General features: G+C 45.8%; 1 protein-coding gene across 1 annotated transcript in view; it reads left to right on the top strand.

The window, feature by feature from the left end:
- The window catches only part of LOC116989144, a 74,085-nt gene that overhangs the window by 15,878 nt on the left and 37,030 nt on the right, over positions 1-21,177 (top strand). The window contains exons 7-13 of the mRNA XM_033046371.1: positions 5,806-5,922; positions 6,728-8,098; positions 12,984-13,123; positions 13,721-13,877; positions 14,319-14,468; positions 16,215-16,475; positions 17,169-17,254. Coding sequence (XP_032902262.1) covers positions 5,806-5,922; positions 6,728-8,098; positions 12,984-13,123; positions 13,721-13,877; positions 14,319-14,468; positions 16,215-16,475; positions 17,169-17,254 — 2,282 coding nt within the window. The remainder of the gene's footprint in view (positions 1-5,805; positions 5,923-6,727; positions 8,099-12,983; positions 13,124-13,720; positions 13,878-14,318; positions 14,469-16,214; positions 16,476-17,168; positions 17,255-21,177) is intronic.

A 21,177-nucleotide genomic window follows, 5' to 3' on the forward strand; every position in this document is an offset into this window, starting at 1 on the left:
ACCAACACAGCGGGTCCGATCTGAGTCTCTACTCGTCCAAGCCCTTCAGCCTCGTGCGAATAGACACCGCCAGATGGTCAGCACGGTCCCAAGTGGTCCCCCAGAATATCGACACATTCTCATGTGCTCTCCCCTCTTATATATTATATTGGACCCGTGGTGCGAAATACATGGGGGGGGGGGAACCAATCATAAATAAAGATCATTCAATACATTAATTGACAGTTCCCAAACCCAATCACAAATTATCCCATTACATTGTTTCTACAGAAAGTTCCTAATGGAAGACAGTTCCCCTAAGTAAAGAAACATTTTACCAAGTAATATAAACAATTGGGGCAAGGCCCCTCACCTTGACCAATCACAAATTACAGTACAAGGACAATGCAACATAGTTAATAGTATTATAACATACCATTCCCCAACCAATCCTAATCATGCATTTGCAGCAGGACTCAGCTCCTTCTGCAAAACCCTCATACATATTAACAATTAAAATGACATCTGGACATTAACCTGTACTTAAGTTCCTCCCAGGCCCCAGACATTCTGGAGTCATGATCCTCATGGTCTTTGCAGCCTTTGCTAAGAGATGCCAAGCAGGTTTTGCAAAGGCAGAAATCCTCCATTTTGTCAGACACTAAAAAGGCCAATATTATCAGCATCACATAGAGTGATAAAGAAGGTGTATGGTAATGCTAACCTTCCTCAGCATTGAGTAGAAGACCCAGAATGCTGCCAGGGTTAGCGGTTGAACAAACTTGGATTGTTTTCTCTGGAGCATTGCAGGCTGACGCGGGATGGAAGTTTATAAAATTATGAAAGGCATAGCTAGGGTAGACGGGCAAAACCTTTGATGGCACAGTGGCGCAGCTGGTGGAGCTGCTGCTTTACAGAGCCTGTGGCCCAGGATCAATGCTGATCTTGGGTGCTGTATGTGTGGAGTTTGCACATTCATGCTGCAAACGTGTGACCTGCTGAGTTGCTCCTGCACTTTGTGTGCACAAGGTTTCAGAATCTACAGTTCCTTGTGACTCCAAATTTCAAGGACAGCAAGATTAATGTAATGTTGGCCTTCACTGCAAGGGGTTTGGAGAAGATTTGGAGAAGCATTGGTCTCATTTGAGGAAGGTCTTGCTCCCTGCCCGCTGTCCGAGGTCTTGAGCCGTCACTCCGTCCCAGGCTGTCCACAATCTGGCCACTCACGGTAATCCCAGTCCAGTCAAACCCCAGAACCTGGGGTGTCTGGACATATCCCAGGGAGTTTTGTGTGTCCGAGTCCTCTCCTGGTGTGTCTCTGGGTGTCCCGGACATGTCCCAGGTAGACTGAGCATTGCCCCGCTTCCCCTGCTAAACCAATCTCCTCTGCCTGCACGTGATCCATATTCCCCCATTTCCTGCACAACCTTGTACCTATCCAAATAGGCACATCAAATATTTTATCACATTGCTACTTGTGAAGTATATCAAATAAAAATTGGGTGCAGATTACATCAAACAGGCTTCAACTTCCTGTATTATGGTAAGATCTTTCTGTAAGTAGTTTGTCCTTTTCTCCTTGATATGCCATTAACAAGCGAGTCCGTGTGGAGTTTGGGGTCTGGAGGATGATGGACGATCAAGGGGGCTGTGAGAAGATCGCCTACCCGGGCCTCGCTCCGCCCGTTGTCCACGGCAGCGAGATGGGCCGCCAAGTCACATATTTGGAGTCGAACCAGCTACTTAAAACCAAAAGTCAATTTTATATACATGGCAAAAAATCTGGTAAATTACTCGCTAATCAGTTGAAAGCGGTGTCGGCCAAGTCCGAAGTCACACACCATTTTTTCTCTCATGTATCCCTTTATTTTCTATTCACATGTCTTCCTAACGGATCTGTTGCAAGTAACAAATTAATTGAATTTCCGAACCACACCGCGATCTCACCTTCTATTCTCATCAGGGGACAGCTCCCACACTCACTAAGGAAGCGCCGCTCTGTGAGAGGGGCGGTGAGGGAGTGCCACACTGCGAGGGGATTTGCTGAGTGAAATTACCAACATATTTCTTGCAACCGTGCATCCAAATCCCTCAGGATCTCTACTTATAATTCCATGACTCCACAACTGGCTCAAGTCGTGGCCAAACTAAATGTGCCAAATCATTGAAGGTTAAAGGTCTATGAAGCCGCTGTGTTTACTCAAGCAAAAAAACAAGGTTGGCCCAAACGTTCTCTGGCCTGTCCTGTGGAGTTTGAGCTTGAGACATTGACCCAGTACCCGAGGCAAACAGCTCACAAGGAGAAGGCAAGTAGGTCTACAAAGTGGGTCAATGAGAAGAAAACTTACTTTCCAAACCCTCAAAGAATTTTAGTGATCAAAAATCATCAAACATCAAAAACCGCTGGACTTCTGCCTTTTGCTGAACATCACCGTGGATCAACAGAATAGTTCAAACAAATGTCCCAACAACGCAAACACAAGCAGGTTAAATACTGAAACCCATTCCAGAGTCCGGCAGAGCTCAGCCATGGACCTACTGATGGTCCTTCTCTCCTTCTCAGCCCTCGGTGCTATAGTGGCAGATGAAGGTAACTCAGTCTCTTCCTCCAGTTTGTAGCCTGGTCTCTGTCGTACTTATGTTCAGGTATCCAGTGGCAACTGCGACCTACTGCGATCAGATCGGGTCTCCAGTGAGGGTATTTGCTAGAGAAGAGGTTGGACAAACTCGTATTGTTTCCTCTGGAGCTCTGGACGTTTAGAGAGACCTGATAGAAGTTTATAAAATGTTGAGTGATATAAATAAGGTCGACGTCCCAGGGTGGTAATGTCAAAGACTAGAGGACATAGCTTTATCGTGAAAGGGGTAAAGTTTAAAGGATATGTGCGGGGCAAGTTGTTTTGAACAGAGAGGGTGGGTGCCTGTAATGTTGGTGGTGTGTGACTTCGGACTTGGCCGACACCGCTTTCAACTGATTAGCGAGTAATTTACCAGATTATTTGCCATGTATATAAAATTGACTTTTGGTTTTAAGTAGCTGGTTCTCAGTTGGTGATACTAATAACAAATTATATCTCAATTGAAGTTCAACTCTATTCTTATTGAGCTCTAAACTAGGAGCTTTTGAATATTTTTTATCAATTTCTTTAATCTCATCAGTCAATATAAGGATTTCTTTTTGAGTTAGTTTTTTTAATCCCACGAAGTATGAAATAATTTGTCCACGAATATATGCCTTAAAAGCATCCCAGACTACACCATTGGATATTTCTTCAGTAGAGTTTGTTAAGAAGAAGAAAGCAGTCTGATCTTTAATAAAATTAACAAAATTTAATTCTTGAAGCAAAGTAACATTAAATCGCCATTGTTTAGCACTAAACTTGGAATCCGGTAGTTTGATTGATAGTTTCAATGGTGCATGATCAGAAATAGCAATTGCATCATACTCACATGCAGTGACCGATGAAACTAGCCGAGAATCTATTATAAAGTAGTCAATCCTAGAATAACTATGATATACATGAGAGAAAAAAGAAAACTCTTTGTAATTTGGATATAAGAATCTCCAGACCTCTAACATTCCAGAGACATGTTAAAAAGACTTGATAAAACTAGCTGATTTATTTGGAAGCACATGATCAGATGTAGATCTGTCAATCGAGGTGTTCAAACAACAGTTGAAATTTCGACCCATTATTAAAAGGTGTTCTTTTAAATTAGGAAAGGATGCAATTAACTATTTAAAAAACTCAGGGTGATCAATATTTGGTGCATAAACATTCACCATAGCAACTTTTTGGTTATAAAGAACACCAGTAATCACCAAAAATCTCCAATATGGATCAGAAATTGTTTCATAATGAACAAATGGAATTGAGGAGTCAATAAAAACAGAGACTCCTTTCACCTTAGCCTGTGAATTTGAATTAAACTGCTGTCCTCTCCAAAACTTGAAAAATCGTTGATTGTCATCTTGCCTTACATGAGTTTCCTGAACAAAAATAATCTGAGCATTTAGTCTACGAAGAACTTTAAAAAACATTTCCTCTTAATGGGATGGTTCAAGCCATTCACATTCCATGAAAGGAAGTTAATAACTTTATCCATATTATTTGTAAAAATCATGTGGGATGTAAAGGGTTAATTTCTTAAAGCATAATAGTTCATGATACTGGAAGAAGAAAAATCTAGGGCGGAGCCAGAAGTGACATGTCAGACATTTTTGTAGTTCAGGTTCTGCACAAATAAAAAATTAAAAAGCTAAAAACAAAAGACCCCTCCCCCCCCCCCCCCACCCACCCATGCAAAGCCCGAAACTGACCAATAGACAGTCAGTACGCTACCTAATCCCTTCCCTACCCCCATCTCTCCTAACAACAGCACCCAGCGTAAAAAGAAAGCATGTTTGCCACTCAATAGCCAAACGGGGTCAAATTTTTTGTTTTTTAAAAAAACATGTTGGCAGTGGAACACAAGAGCAAGAGTTACTTCATATTATTTATCCAAGGTGAAAATATGAAAAACAAGAACTGCGTTCACTTAATTTGTCTAAAGACGGGGGGAAAAATAAATTCCTTCAATTTTAAAAATAGAAAAACTAACAATGATAATCTTAAAAATTAATATATATATATAAGAAAAACAACTCATCCAGTTAAATTCTTAATCATTACCAAACAATATATTGTCAAAATAGGAACAGTAAATCTCCAATTATAACTTAATCAGCTATCAATTGCTCCCGGTCGGAACTTCACCCTCGTAAGCCTCCAGAAAGCTGGAAGCGTCTTGAGGATTGTTAAAAAATTGAATGTTACCATTAAAGAGTCGTATACGCAGTCTAGCTGGATAAAGTAAGGTTGGGCAAAACTTTTTCTTAAACAAATCAGACATTACATTATGGAAAGACTTTCTTATTTTCAAAAGATCGTAACTATAATCAGGAACAAACCGAAACTTGCATCCTTCATATTCAACCACGCCCAACTTTTTTGCTGCCTGGAAAATATTCTCCTTCATTTTCAAAAAGTGAAACCGAACAATCAAATGTCTCGGTTTATTACCAGATTTCTTCCCAATCCTGTGTGCGTTATCCAAAAATGGAAGATTTTCATAGTGCTCAATGTTGGAAGACTCCTTTAACATTTTAGAAACATATTTTATAGCATTATCTCCTTCTTGACATTCCGGCATACCACAATTCGCAAATTCAGTCGACGGCTTCTGTTTTCCAGATCCATATTTTTAATCTTGTATTGCTGGAGTCCTCGAGTATTTTCATTCATTCTCTGTTCCAGTTTTTCAATTTTCAAATCTTTCTCCTGGCCCAGGGTTCGCAAGTTATCAATTTGTTCCTTCTGTTCACGAGATTCATCTTGTAACACAATCAGCTTGTCTTGAACTTCAATTTGCTCGAAACTCCTTTCACCATTTCTTCAAAACTGCAAAATCTTGTTTTCATTTCATTTTTCAGTTCATCGTTCATTTTCGATATTGCTTCTAAGGTACTAGAGTCAGAAGCTGTGGCTGTGGCTTTCCCACGTTCCTTCCTTGTGGAGCCTCCTTTCCCTCTTGTCTCCATCCTTTACACGATTAAAGCGTATAAAAGTTTTATCAACACTTTATGAAAAGTTAGACAGTGCCTTGAAGTCAAGTAATAACAAGTAACATTGAAAGAGTGGTAATTAAAAGTTAAAAGTTAAGGGAGCAAACAAATTTGCAACCTTACAGCATGCTGCCACTAGGAGAGTCGGAGGGGAGGTCTGACACTGTCCATCCCAACTACGTGGACGTGGGTTGGTGAGTGATCTGTGTTGTGTTTTGCAGAGTCCTGTGTCGGACGGTGTGATCTGGGCTTCCAGAGGATGAATAAATGCCAGTGTCACGCCCTCTGTTCCTTCTACAGCAGCTGCTGCAGGGACTACTACACCGCCTGCGTGAAAGGTAAACCGCTTCCAAGCACACACCACACACACACTTCGCACACATTGTCACACACGCACAAAAGGATACATGCACTCATACAGAGATATACACAAACACTCCACACACATTGTCACGCACACTGACACACATATATAGACATAAGAATATACACATACGCACAGATACGCCCACTCACACAAACACAAGGACACACACATACTGCACACACATCATTTTGCACACTGGGTAGGCTCTGGTTCATGAGTGGGCTCCCAATGCTCGATGGGCTCCCAATGTTGGGTGGGCTCTACACACATACTGTAGATACAAACACACACTGCACACACATCACCATGCCCACTGACACACACACACAGTCTCCCACACATATCATCACACGCACACTAACCTACACATAGACACCTCTTTACAAAGATTCACACATCATCACATACACAAACGTATACATGGTCACATATGGTCACACTGACACATACACCTACTGTACATTTTGCCTCAGCCAATGAGGATACAGATATCTCTCAAAGCCCCAGCAATCTCCTCCCTTGTCTTCCTCAACAATCTGGGATAGATTCCATCTAGCCCTGGGGACTTATCCACCTTTCAAGAGAGCCAACATCTCTCGCTCCTCAATATCGACAGGCCCTAGAATATTGGCATACCTCTCTTATTACACCATCATCCATGTTCTTCCTCTTGTTAATACCAATGCATGCGTGGTGGGACAGTGCAAAGGGAGCTTCACTCTGTGTGGAATGACAGGCTTGAATTAGTTAACAACAATATTTGTTCTGGTCTGCAGATGTCCCCCTCTTTCCCGTGGATGACATTGATGATTATGACACACGTGATATCTACATCACGGCTAACGACACGGATGAAAAGTATCCAGATATGTATCCCAGCCTCGAACCAGATCTGGAACTGTATTTGTACCTTGACCCCAGCATGGAACCAGAGCCCACCCACCATTGGGAGCCCACTCATGAACCAGAGCCCACCCACCATTGGAAACCCACTCATGAACCAGAGCCCACCCACCATTGGGAACCCACTCGTGAACCAGAACCCACCCATGGACCAGAACCCACCCCTGGACCAGAACCCACCCATCATTGGGAACCCACTCATGAACCAGAGCCCACCCACCATTGGGAGCCCACCCACCATTGGGAGCCCACCCACCATTGGGAGCCCACTCATGAACCAGAGCCCACCCACCATTGGGAACCCACCCATGACCCAGAACCCACCCTTGGACCAAAGCCCACCCACCATTGGGATCCCACCCATGACCCAGAACCCACCCACCATTGGGAACCTACCCATGACCCAGAACCCACCCACCATTGGGAACCCACCCATGGACCAAAGCCCACCCACCATTGGGATCCCACCCATGACCCAGAACCCACCCACCATTGGGAACCCACCCATGGACCAAAGCCCACCCACCATTGGGAACCCACCCATGGACCAGAACCCACCCACCATTGGGAACCTACCCATGACCCAGAACCCACCCACCATTGGGAACCTACCCATGACCCAGAACCCACCCACCATTGGGAACCCACCCATGGACCAGAGCCCACTCACCATTGGGAACCCACCCATGACCCAGAACCCACCCACCATTGGGATCCCACTCATGGACCAGAGCCCACCCACCATTGGGAACCTACCCCTGACCCAGAACCCACCCACCATTGGGAACCCACCCATGACCCAGAACCCACCCACCATTGGGAACCTACCCATGACCCAGAGCCCACCCACCATTGGGAACCTACCCCTGACCCAGAACCCACCCACCATTGGGAACCCACCCATGGACCAGAGCCCACCCACCATTGGGAACCCACCCATGACCCAGAACCCACCCACCATTGGGAACCCACCCATGGACCAGAGCCCACCCACCATTGGGAACCCACCCATGACCCAGAACCCACCCACCATTGGGAACCCACCCATGGACCAGAGCCCACCCACCATAGGGAACCCACCCATGACCCAGAACCCACCCACCATTGGGATCCCACCCATGAACCAGAGCCGAGCCCAGAACCGGTGCCCACCCACGACCCTGTGCCTGGCGACGTGTGTTTCAGTGGAAAGCCCTTCAATGCATTCACCGACCTCAAGAATGGATCGATCTTTGCTTTCCAGGGTAAGTTGTGAGCAGGGCAAGACCATTCAGCTCCTGGACTGGTTCCCACCATTCACGAAACAGTGCAGCACAGGAACAGGCCCTTCAGCCCACAATGTCTGTGCTGAACATGAAGCCAGGATAAATCTCCTCTGCCTGCACGTGATCCATATCCCTCCATTCCCTATATATATACATGCCTCACCAAAAGCCCCTTAAACCCCACAGTCATTTCTGCCTCCATCACCAGCTCAGGAAGTGTGTTCCAGGCACCCAGTGGCAAACCTACATTTTTGGAGCCCTGAAGCTTGAACTGTTATGGGGGCCCCTTCGCAACCAGCAATGAGATCTGGGTAACCACTGTTATCTTCTTCAATGGGGTTGTTCCACGACAGGCTGGCTAGGCCCCCGGCGGGGTCAGGAGGCAACGCCCACTGAAGCTCCTGCATTTTCAATAAAATGAAAGTGATTCTCAAGTTTTCTGCTGGTAGTTTAAATAACAGAAGCTTAGAATTTTTCTAACATATAAGCAGTAAAATAACCCCCAAAAGATATATATTTCACGAATAGACAATAGGTACAGGAGTATGCCATTCGGCCCTTCAAGCCAGCACCGCCATTCACTGTGATCATGGCTGATCATCCACAATCAGTACCTGCCTTCTCCCCATATCCCTTGACTCTGCTATCTTTAAGAGCTCTATCTCTCTCTCTCTTGAAAGCCTCCACTGCCTTCTGAGACAGAGAATTCCACAGATTTACAATTCTCTGTGTGAAAAAGTATTTCCTCATCTCCGTTCTAAATGGCCTACCCCTTATTCTTAAACTGTGGTCTCTGGTTCTGGATTCTCCCAGCCCTTAATCATTTTATATGTTTCAATAAATGGCCTCATACAGCTAAAAAAAACTTTACAAAAAACGTTACCTGAAATGTCTCTTTGCCTAGCACTGAGATGAGAAAAAACGTTTTCACCCAGAATTGTGAATTTGTGGAATTCTCTGCCACAGAAGGCAGTGGTCTTGTCTCCTTCAGCAGCACCTCGGTCTCCCTTCCTGAGCTCCGATATCCGCTTCTCCTCACCTCACCTACGCTCACTTCCCCCTCGATTAAACCCCTCGCCTCACTAAACCCCTCACCTCGACGATACCTCACTGCCAAACCTCCCCTCACATCTAAACCTCGCCTCGACTAAACTGTACCTCACTAATCCTCGCCCCTCAAATAAACCTCACACCTCACCTCACATCTTAACCCCACCTCAACTTAACTAAACCTCCCACCTCACGACAAAACTCCACCTCACACCTAATCCGTGCCTCGACTAATCGCCGCCTCTTCTACTTCTTCTTCTTGTAGGATTCCGGCAGTGTAGACGCTGCTAAGCATATTATGCTTATGAAGAAAGACTGGATAGACTTGGTTTATACTCTCTAGAATTTAGGAGATTGAGAGGGGATCTTATAGAAACTTACAAAATTCTTAAGGGGTTGGACAGGCTATTTACAATATATATTAATGATTTCGATGATGGAATTTAAAGTAACACGAGCAAATTTGCAGATGACACAAAGCTGGGTGGCAGTGTGAACTGCGAAGCGGATGCTAGGAGGTTGCAGGGTGACTAGGACAGATTGAGTGAATGGGCAGATGCAGTATAATATAGATCAATGTGATGTTATCCACTTTGGCGGCAAGAACAAGGAGGCAGATTATTATCTCAATGGTGTCAGATTAGGGAAAAGGGAAGTGCCACGAGACCTGAGTGTCCTTGTACACCAGTCACTGAAAGTAAACATGAAGGATCAGCAGGCAGTGAAGAAAGCTAATGGCATGTTGGCCTTCATAACGAGAGGAATTGAGTACAGAAGTAGAGGTCCTACTGCAGTTGTACAGGGCCCTGATGAGACCACATCTGGAGTATTGTGTGTAGTTTTGATCTCCTAATTTGAGGAAGGACATCCTTGCTATTGAGGCAGTGCAGCGTAGGTTCACGAGGTTAACCCCTGGGATGGCGATACTGTCAAGTGAGGAAAGATTGGAAAGACTGGACTTGTATTCACTGGAATTTAGATGGATAAGAGGGGATCTTATAGAAACATATAAAATTATAAAAGGACTGGACAAGCTAGATGCAGGAAAAATGGTCCCAATGTTAGGGGAGTCCAGAACCAGGGGCCACAGTCTAAGAATAAAGGAGGCCATTTAAAACTGAGATGAGAAAAAACTTTTTCACCCAGAGAGTGTGAATTTATGGAATTCTCTGCCACAGAAGGCAGTAGAGGCCAATTCACTGGATAAATTTAAAAGAGAGTTAGATGAAGCTCTAGGGGCTAGCGGAATCAAGGGATATGGGGAGAAGGCAGGCACGGGTTACTGATTGTGGATGATCAGCCATGATCACAATGAATAGCGGTGCTGGTTCGAAGGGCCAAATGGCCTCCACCTGCCCCTATTTTCTATGTTTCTATGTAACACCTGTCCCTATACCTCCTCTCTCGACTCTGTCCCGTCCTCTCAGGTGAGGCAGAGATTCACTTGTAACTCGTCCAACCTCACCTACTGTATCCACTGTTCTAGGTGTGGACTGCTTTACATCGGCGAGACCAAGCCTGGACTGGGTGCTAATTTAGCTGAACACCTTTGTTCTGTCCACCTGGACCTATGCGATCTCCCAGTTGTTAATCACTTTAACTCCCACTCCCACACTGACCTTTCTCTCCTGGGGCTCCACCATTGTCAGAGTGAGGCCAAACGCAAATTGGACGAACAGCACCTCATATTTCATTTGGGCAGCTTACAACCCAGCAGTATGAACTTGATGTCTCTAACTTCAAGTAACCCTTGCTTTCCCTCTCTCTCCGTCCCTCCCCCACCCTAGTTCTCCTACTAGTTTCACCGTCCTCCTGATTAATTTTACTGTTTGTATGCCTTGTTGTCTCCTTCCCCTCAGCCAACAATGAACCATTGTACATCTCCTTGAGCATCATCACCTGTGATCTGTCCTTTTCACACCTTTAATGCTCTTTGTACCCTTCCATATCTCTAGTTTCCCTCTCACCTGACTCTCAGTCTGAAGAAGGTTCTCGACTTGAAATGTCACCCATTCCTTCTCTCCTGAAATTCTGCCAATCCCGCTGAGTTACTCCAGCAATTTGTATCTATCTTTGGTGGAAACCAGCATCTGCAGTTCCTTCCTACACATCTTCATGCTGTTACTGTAAATAACGCATCCCCAGTTTAAATAATCACAGATACAAAGTACTGGAAAGGTCAACAATGCCAATTAGCAGTTTGCAAACATTCAGAAGTGTCGGGCTGAACTACAGCCAAACCTTGAGGAGCAGTCCCCTTATAGCCACCACCTGTTCAGATTTTCCTATGAAAACAAACTTCCCACTGAGTTTTGAGGCTGCGATGGCCATAAAAGTCAGGTTATTTTGTAAATTTGTTGTAACCCCATATTTACGCCCCATCAACTCAAACAATAGTCGAGGCTCAGGAGCTGCTTAGCCCTGAGTGGCTCTTTGAGGAGTGGCTCGACAAAAGTTATCAGTACTTAATAAAGCAAAATCTTACTGCTATCGCTGCTGTAAACAGCGCATTCCAGCATTTAATGAACGGTCTAATTAAGGAGTGTCCAAAAAGTAACTAAAGTAGTATTCTCCAGTTAAACAAGGACTGTCCGTGTCGATTTCCCCCGTCAAAGTTGCAGCTTCCAAAGGCTTTGTTCACAGGTCAGTTCAGAGACTCCAGTTTCACTGGCAATCCAAAAACCCTCTTTACCAGCTCACCTGGGCTAGGTAAATCAGTATGGCAAGGAGGCTTTCGATGTAAACAACCACAACATCATTCCAATTCTCAGCACCCCTGTTTCCAAGTGCACTTGGCAATCTACTGCTGCTCCAATGACTCTCAAGAGACACATGTCAAATTCCTCACAAATTGAAGAAATCTTTTTTATAAACAAAGCCTCTGAAGTCCGGTGATGATCAGAGCTCCAAAGTCACACTACTTTTGTTCCCCTTCCACAAGGACTCCTTCCGAAATTTTGCTTCAAATACACCCAGCCATCAGAACAGATCCTGTGCTGTCTGATCCTGGGAGTGTGTGTAGGGCAGATGCAGAGGAAGCTTCACTCTGGGTACGAAGGAACTGCAGATGCTGATTTAAACCGAAGATAGACACAAAATGCTGCAGTAACTCAGCCAGGACAGGCAGCATCGCTGGAGAGAAGGAGTAGGTGACGTTTCGGGTCAAGACCCTTCTTCAGACTGATGAAGGGTCTCGACCAGAAACGTTACCCATTCCTTCTCTCCAGAGATACTGCCTGTCCTGTCGAGCTTCACTGTGTGTCTGACCCTTTTAAAAACTTTTTTATTATACAAATACTTTTATTCAGAAAATAAAAATAAACATACAGAGTATTAACACGATCAAAGGCTGCCTATGTTGACAGTTTACAAACAAACGGTCATCAGATTAATATATCGCCAACTTTATCAACAATACACTTGACCTCCCGCAGCGACCAGCGTTCACGGAAGGCCCCCAAAGTCCCCATGGAGAGGGAACACGCGGGCACGGATGTAGGCCCGGAAAAGGAGCAGGCAGCCAACCCCGGTGCAGCCGTCGACTATCCGTTGCCTGGACTCACGAATGGCCATCTTGGCCAGGCCCAGGAGCAGACCGACAAGGAGACCCACACCCCCCTCCCCGACCCACCCGACCCACCCTCCTCTGTACCGGGTGCCCAAATATCAGGAGCGTGGGGCTAAAATGCAGCCAATACTTGAGAAGCAGCCCCTTCAGATAGTCGAACAGGGGCTGCAACCTGACCCTGGCAGTGTGTGATGGGACGGTGCAGACAGAGCTTCACTCTGACCCATTCTCTTCCTCTCTCCCCAGGACAATATTTTTATGAACTGGATAAGAAAGGTGTTGTTGCTGGATATCCCAAGCAGATTCTGGATGTGTGGGGCGTGCAGGGCCCCATCGATGCTGCCTTCACTCGAGTAAACTGCGAGGGAAAAACCTATCTATTCAAGGTCTGCTGAATGAGGGACTGATGGGGCCGGACCGGTTGTTGTTGTTTCTGTGTTTGAGCTGCAGTTGCTACTTCATATTGCATTTATTGAGCTCCACAGTGATCTATGGGAGGAGTTGGTAAAGTAGATAAACAAGGATAAGGCTGAGGGTCAACTATTGGTCACCCCACCCAGACTGAGGGATCTGTTGGCGCGGTGCATGTTGGGTCAGTGCGTGTTGGGGAGGTGTGTGTTGTGGTGTGTGTTGAGACATTACGTGTTGGGGTGGTGTGTGTTGTGTGTGTGGTGTGTGTGCGTGTGTGTGTGTTGTGGTGTGTGTTGCGGTGGTGTGTGGTGATGGTGTGTGTGCGTGGGTGTGTGTTGTGGTGTGTGTTGCGGTGGTGTGTGGTGATGGTGTGTGTGCGTGAGTGTGTGTTGTGGTGTGTGTTGCGGTGGTGTGTGGTGATGGTGTGCGTGGTGTGTGTGTTGTGTGTGTGTTGTGGTGTGTGTTGCGGTGGTGTGTGTTGTGTGCGTGGCGTGTGTGTTGTGGTGGTGCGTGTTGTGGTGATGTGTGTGGGGTCAGCAGTGCCTCTGTGGAACCTCTCGCTCCTTCCCCAGGGCAAGATGTACTGGCGTTTCGATGACGGGATCTTGGAGTATGGTTTTCCCAAGCCAATCAAGGATAACTTTCCAGAAATTCCAACCGATCTCGATGCAGCCCTGGCCATTCCTGCATCCGGATTCCGTGGGAAAGAGAGAGTTTATTTCTTCAAGGGTAAGATGGGGATTCTGCACGTCAAGTCTGTGACATATCTAACGGCAGGCGCAACTGAATTCAGCTCCAGTCAGCTTTAGCTGATGGAAAATTATGAGAGTTATACATTGGGCAGACATTTTACAAGGATGAACACGTTGGACTAAAGGTTTAGCTTTAGGTTGAGAGGGCAAATTTAATGGAGCTGTGCGGGCATGTTTTTTTATGCAGAGGATGGTGGGTCCCTGGAACTTGCTGCCAGTGGTGGTGGTGGAGGCAGATACGATAGTGATGTTTAAGATGCTTGTAGATAGGCTAATCGATATGCAGGAAATGGAGGAACATGCATCATGTGCAGTCAGTGAAGATTAGTTTAAGTCGGCGTCATGTTCGGCATGGACATTGTGGGCCGAAGGGCCTGTTCCTGCGCTGTACTATTCTGTGTTCTATCTTCCTCTGCAGGCAATCATTACTGGCTGTATGTCTTTGAACATCAGCCCACCCAGGAAGAATGTGCAAGCATACCCATCTCCATCCCCTTCCTAAGGTACACCGACCAGATGGCTGACAAATGGGAGGACTTCTCAAAGCGCCTTAGATTCATTCCGAAAGGTAAACCTCAATAACCGTTTGTTCTGTTCCTTGTGGATCTCTCCAGTGTTGCCTCGGGCATTCTCTCACCTCTCTCCCTATCCGTAATTCTTTACCTATTTTACTTTCAGCTTCAGTAAAACACAAAGTGCTGGAGTAACTCAGTGGGTCGGGCAGCATCTCTGGAGGACATGGATTGGCTACTTTTCAGGTCGGGACTCCACAGGTACTGTAATGCCTGGCTCATTGAGCTACTCCAGCACTTTGTGTTTTGCGCAAGATTCCAGGATTTCTATTTTACCATTTCACGGCAAAATCTCAAGTATCTCAATCTCAAGGTCTCAAATCAAAATCTGAAAGTATGCCAACTTTGAAGTTCTCCTCTGCTTTCTGATAGGACTTCTGTGAGACCCTCGCTCAATGCTTCTCTGCATGAGAGGAAATCGCTTTTAAAACATGGGGGTTGGGACTCAATTTCTGGCACCCGACAGTGTGCATGACAACTAACAATTTTATCTCCTCCCACTCCCCCCCCCCCCCCCCACCTTGAGAACTCCGGTCGCAGAGTCGGTGGACCTACCACCATGGAGTCCACAAAGTAACAAGAAACGTTTGATAAACGAACAAAAATAAACATACTTAATTGTTTTTAATTCATATAACATTTAGGGATGTTATATCAATTAAAAACATTGAAGTATGTTTATTTCTATTAATCAAAACTTTCTTGCTGGTTTGTGAAAAGTTCATGTGTATTGTTCTCTCTCTCTCTCATTCTCTCTCTCTCTCTCTCCTCCAAGGTTAGTTCTTCTGTTTGCCTTTATTTGCTTCAGTTTTATTTAGTGTATTTATGTTATTTATCATGTTGTAGCTTTTGAAGGATTTAAACAGGTATCATTTTCCTGAATTATGGGTAAAAATGACCAAATAACGTGGGTGAATGAGAGACTGTACCTGCACGCCAGGAAGCCCCTGCTCGCGGTCTGGAGCCCTTAATGACCGTCCGATACTCGTTTAAATCCTTCCCATAACATCCACCAATACATCCAATGTTCAGATTGTAATTGTACCCGCATCAGAGAGTTTTATGAAATTCGCCCATGAATTTTATTCAAAGGAACTTGGTAGTACTTGGTCAAAACAGTAATACTCAGTAATACTTGGTCAAAACACAATTATATTTACTGAGGAATGCATATCAATGTGTTGGTGACACATTGTATAACTGTGTTAATACGATGTTAACTACTGGTAGTTAACAAGCTCTAACAGTGGCAGTTAACAAACTGTCTTCGTCTCAGAGGAATCAAATGAAAAATGACTCTAATCGTTTTGCAGTACTCATTAAACTTGGGAGCTTTCTAAAAATGTAAAATTCCAAGGCGGTTTGCTGCAACATGTTTCACAAAACATGGGGAGGATTGGCCCCCACCTCTCAAAACATGGGTGGGGGGGGACAGGACCGCCCAGGATTTCTACCAAAATGATTCCTGCTGCTCTCCGGCCCTTCGGCAGAAAGGAACTAACCCAAATCGTTGCCTATCCATTTGCTCCAGAGGTGTTGCCTGACCACTGTGTTCCTCCATCACTGTGTTCTGCGCTAGACTCCAGCAATGGTTCCTTGTGTCTATCTGTTGCTTTCCCTCTTTACAAAGGAGTGTTTATTTCCACAATCACCATTGTTGCATTGATTCACACATTGACGCCCATACTCTGCGTGTTGACTTAGGTCAGTCTCACTGACGTTGTCCCTGCTTCCTCTTGCAGCTGGCGCCAATGGCCCGTTCTCCATCAGACGCCGCTGGGGTGGGATCCCCAGTGGAGTGGACGCAGTGATGATCGGCAAACTCCAGATGGTGCCGAAGCAAAAGCAGAAAGGGCGGGGGAGGGGCCGGGGGTGGGGCCGGGGGCGAGGCGAGCACCACCAGAAACAACGGCCCAAGGATCGGCCCTGGAAGGACTCGTCCAGCGAGGAGGACGATTCCAACAACTTCAGGCCCCATCATAGTATCTACTTCTTTGTCAGAGGTGAGTAGTGCAGTCCCTACCCCACCGTAGGGACACCTGCCGCCCCGTCTCTGGTCCCTCCTGTGATGCCACCTTCCAAGCCCCCATGTTGTGTGTTGGCAGCTAATCCGTAGCAGGGCGAGGCACAGCTGCATTTGGAACCAGATGTTGGCGTGCACAAGGTGGTCACTGGATCAAAGTTTACTGCATCTGGGGCTACCTGGTTAAAGTTCACCTTCACCTGGTCTCCTGGTTAAAGAGGAGACCAGGTCAAAGTTAATTGGATCTGGGGATCACTGGATCCAAGCTCACTGGATCTGGGGTACTGTTAGAGTTCACTGGGTCAAAGGCCACTGGACTGGTATCGCCTGGAAATGGGGTCACCAGATCAGTGACAGCAGACCACCAGAGTCAAATCCTGTAAATAAGATCACAGGGTGGAGTAAACAGTCAGTGGGCCAACAGCCTCTGTGGAAGAAGAAATTGAAGGAACATTGCTAGACCTCTCCCGAGGTTCCTGGACCTCTGTGATGGGTGTTGGATCTCTCTGGAGGTTGCTGGGCATCTGTGGTTGTTGCTGGACCTCTCTGCTGGTGCCTGGACCTCTGTGGTGGAGAACCAGGGGCCAGAGTCACACAGTAGGGTTGGGGTCAAGATGTAATTTCCATCATGAGGCCCAAACAGAAAACAAAGCTCTTCACTCTCTAATTTTAGATAAATATTACCTCGTCGACCTTGCCTCCAAGCGGGTGGACATTGCTGGGCCCCGATCCATCACCAAGTACTGGTTCAAGTGCGAGGTCGAGTGAAATTAAGCTGACTATGGACAGGACCATCACCGGCAGAGACGGGCTGCCCATCGCCATTCTCGGATCTTCCGTGCAGGAGGACCACACCACTGGGAACCAGGAATGAGGAAATAAAACCGGAATAACCTGTCTCTGTGGTATTGTCTTAAATCAGTCACCCTAACATGGCAACACAAGTAGATAGAGAGGTAAGGAGGGCATGTGGTAATGCTTGCCTTCATCAGCATTGAGTAGAAAAGTCAGAAGTCATGAAGAATCTCTAGGAGACTTTGGATAGGCCACATTTACAGTACTGTGTGCAGTTCTGGCTGCCCAAATACAGGAAGGATGTGGAGGCTTTGGAGAGGATGCAGGAGAAGTTTACCAGAATGCTGTCTGCATTTGAAGGTATTAGCTATAATGAGAGTTTGGACAAACTTGGATTGTTTTCTCTGGAGCGTTGAAGGCTGAGCGGAGACCAGATAGAAGTTTACAAAACTATGAGAGGCATGGTTAGTCAGAACCTTTGACAGTGACACAGCTGCTGCTCTTCTCCGTGTTTCCTCCACCCTTCCCTTCTTGAGCCATAGAGTCATACATCTGGAAAACAGGCCCTTCGGCCCAACCCATCTATGAAGACCATGATGTCCCATCTATGGTCGTGCCAATTGCCCTTGTTGTGACGCATATCCCTCTGAACATTTCCTACCCTTTATCTGTTCAAGTGTCTTTGAAATGTTGTCATTGTACTTGCCTCAACGAATCATCTGGCCTAACTAGAATACACTAGAATGCTGGAATTTTGACCAAATCATAAAATGCTGGTCACTCAGCGGGTCAGGCAGCATCTATGGAGGGAATGGAGAAATAATGTTTTGAGTATGAACCCTTCTTTAGACTGATTGAAATAGGGGAGAGAAAGCTGGTAAAGTACAATAGATGGCTTTGGTTAGGCCGCATTTGGAGTATGGTCGGGGTCGGTGGGCCGAAGGGCCTGTTTCCGTGCAGTATCTCCAAACTAAATTAAATGTCTTTATTTATATAGCACATTTTTAGTCAACTTGCATTGACCCCAAAGTGCTTCACATAATTACATTCACACACACAGGCAAAGGTGGGTGAAGTGTCTTGCCCAAGGACACAACGACAGTATGCACTCCAAGCGGGATTCGAACCAGCTACCTTCCGGTTGCCAGCCGAACACTTAGCCCATTGTGCCATCTATCGTCCTAAACTAAACTAAATACTTAACTGTACAACTGCACAGTGCTTGCGCTTGTGAGTACAATATCTGCATGGATGGGGGAACGGCTGGCGAAAGGAAAATAAGAATGTGGAAAAATGGTGCGTTTTCATTTTGGCAGTCAGTAACTGCTGAAGTTCCTCAGGGATGAGTGCCCAGGCTTGAACCGCTTCCAGTTCATCATGATGGCTTGGATGACGGCAATACTGGCAAGTTTTTAAGGACATAGAGATCGGTGAGTCAGCAGGTTGTGAGGGCAATAGGATTCTGCAGAGGGATATGGATAGAGTCGGTGAAAGTGAAAGGAGTTGGCAGATGGATGGTGCAAGGTGGGAAAATGTGAGGGTCTCCACTACGGAAGGAGGAGGGGCACAGCAACAAAGAGATGACAGCGTGCAAATTGATCTGAAGGTCCTGGAGTATGAAACAGAGAAAATTGGTATGTCTGAAGAAGGGTCCTGACCCAAACCGTCGCCCACCCCTTTCCTCCACAGGTGCTGCCCGGCCCCCTGAGTTCTTCCAACATTGTGTACATAGGATTTCAGCATCTGCTGTTCCTTGTGTCTCCAAGTTGGCATGTAGGGACAGCAAGCAATCAGGAAGTTTAATGTAATGTTGACCTTCATTGCAAGGGGTTTGGAGAGATTTTGGTGCAACTTTACAGTGAGCTAAACACAAAGTGCTGGAGGAACTCAATGGGTCAGTCAGCATCTGTGGAGGGATGCAATGAGAGATATTTTGTGTCGGGACCCTTCTTTACATTGACTGGTGGGACCATTTAAAAAAAAACAAAAGTAAGTTAAGCAGTGAAAACACTACCCAAATGCGACATCTATTTAAAAAAAGGAATATATGTCTTAAGAATCAAAACAAGATGTTGACACTTTCATCTAAGAAGTAGTCTATCCCCTGCGATGCCCAGCGGCCCCAGAAAATGGTAAAGGATCCCGTGGAAAGCAGTGGCTGCTCTCCAGGGACACCCGGCTACGGACATAGGCCTTAACGAGGGGCAGGCAGTCAGCCTGAATGGAGCCCTCGGCTGCCCATTTACCATGACCCACGAGTGGCCAGCTTGGCCAGGCCCAGCAGCAAACCAACGCGTACAGTCTTGGTCTCCACATGTGAGGAATTATGTACTTCCATTGGAGGGAGTGCAGAGAAGATTCCTGAGATTAGAGACTGGCCAGAGGAAACTGTAGAAGACGATGCAATTCTCACTTTTAAACAACGTTTGGACAGTTATATGGATAAGAAGGGTTGGCATGGAGAAGGTGGGCTGAAGGGCCTGTTTCTGAGCTGTGCAGCACTGTGAATGTGATGTGGAAGAGTTGAGCAGGTTGGGTCGATAGTCATTGAGTTTGAGGTGATGTTGAAACATCAAGAGGTGGAGGTGGAGAGAAAGCTTCTCCAGCGACAGCTTGAAGGAACTGAGGCAGCCGGGCATAGAAACATAGAAAATAGGTGCAGGAGTAGGCCATTCGGCCCTTCGAGCCTGCACCGCCATTCAATATGATCATGGCTGATCATCCAACTCAGTATCCTGTACCTGCCTTCTCTCCATACCCCCTGATCCCTTTAGCCACAAGGGCCACATCTAACTCCCTCTTAAATATAGCCAATGAACCGGCCTCAACTACCTTCTGTGGCAGAGAATTCCAGAGATTCACCACTCTCTGTGTGAATTTTTCCTCATCTCGGTCCTAAAAGATTTCCCCCTTATCCTTAAACTGTGACCCCTTGTTCTGGAACTGTGACCCCTTGTTCTGGAGTCATTGACTGGATGCATCACGACCTGGTTCAGCAACTCCAATGCCCAAGAACGAAGGAGATTACAAAAAGGTGTGAACACTGCCCGGTGTATCACTGGTACCGACCTCCCCACCATTAAAAATAATCAAAAGGCGCTGCCCTGAAAAAGCAGCCAACATCATCAAGGACCCACATCACCCTGGCCATGGTCTCATTTCAATCCTGGTATTACGAAAAAGGTATAGGAGTCAGAACACCGTGATCTCCAGGTTCAGGAACAGCTTCATCCCAACACCCATCAGGCTATTGAACACGACAAAAAACAACTCATCTTCAAACTATGAACCGTCTTTGTTGCACTAGGACTTTGTGCTTTTGGTTTGTTTTGCATTATATTGAGTCTTTTTATTCATTGAACCTTTTTTTGCTTGTTTATTATATTATCGATTGAGTACTGTGTTTACAAATCTGGTGTGAATTTCTTTCTTCAAGGAGCATTTCGGTACATATTTCAGTATTTTGGTATATATCTTAATTACAAATTCTTGACCACTCATACCCAAGGGATGAGTTCACGATCTTCCTTATTCAGCCCTTATATATAACACTATATATATGCTGCACTTTGCTTATTTTTTCTTTTGCACTACCTGATATACTCATGTATGGCATAATCTGCCTGGATACAATGCAAAGCAAAGTTATTTACTACACACATGAGACTGATGAACCAACCAACTCCGGCAACAACAATGTGTATTTAAATCCAGTCACCTTGCAAAATATTCCAAGGCGCACCCAGACAAGTTATCAAACTAACATTGACATTAACTCAAGGACAGATGTCAAATGCTTGGTCACAAGATGCAATTTAAGGAGTGACTTGTCGGAGAGAGGTGATTGTATTAGAGAAGGGAGAGGCTGTAAAATGGAAGAATGCCGA

Source organism: Amblyraja radiata, chromosome 28 (genome assembly GCF_010909765.2).
Source record: "Amblyraja radiata isolate CabotCenter1 chromosome 28, sAmbRad1.1.pri, whole genome shotgun sequence".
Classification (NCBI taxonomy): domain Eukaryota; kingdom Metazoa; phylum Chordata; class Chondrichthyes; order Rajiformes; family Rajidae; genus Amblyraja; species Amblyraja radiata.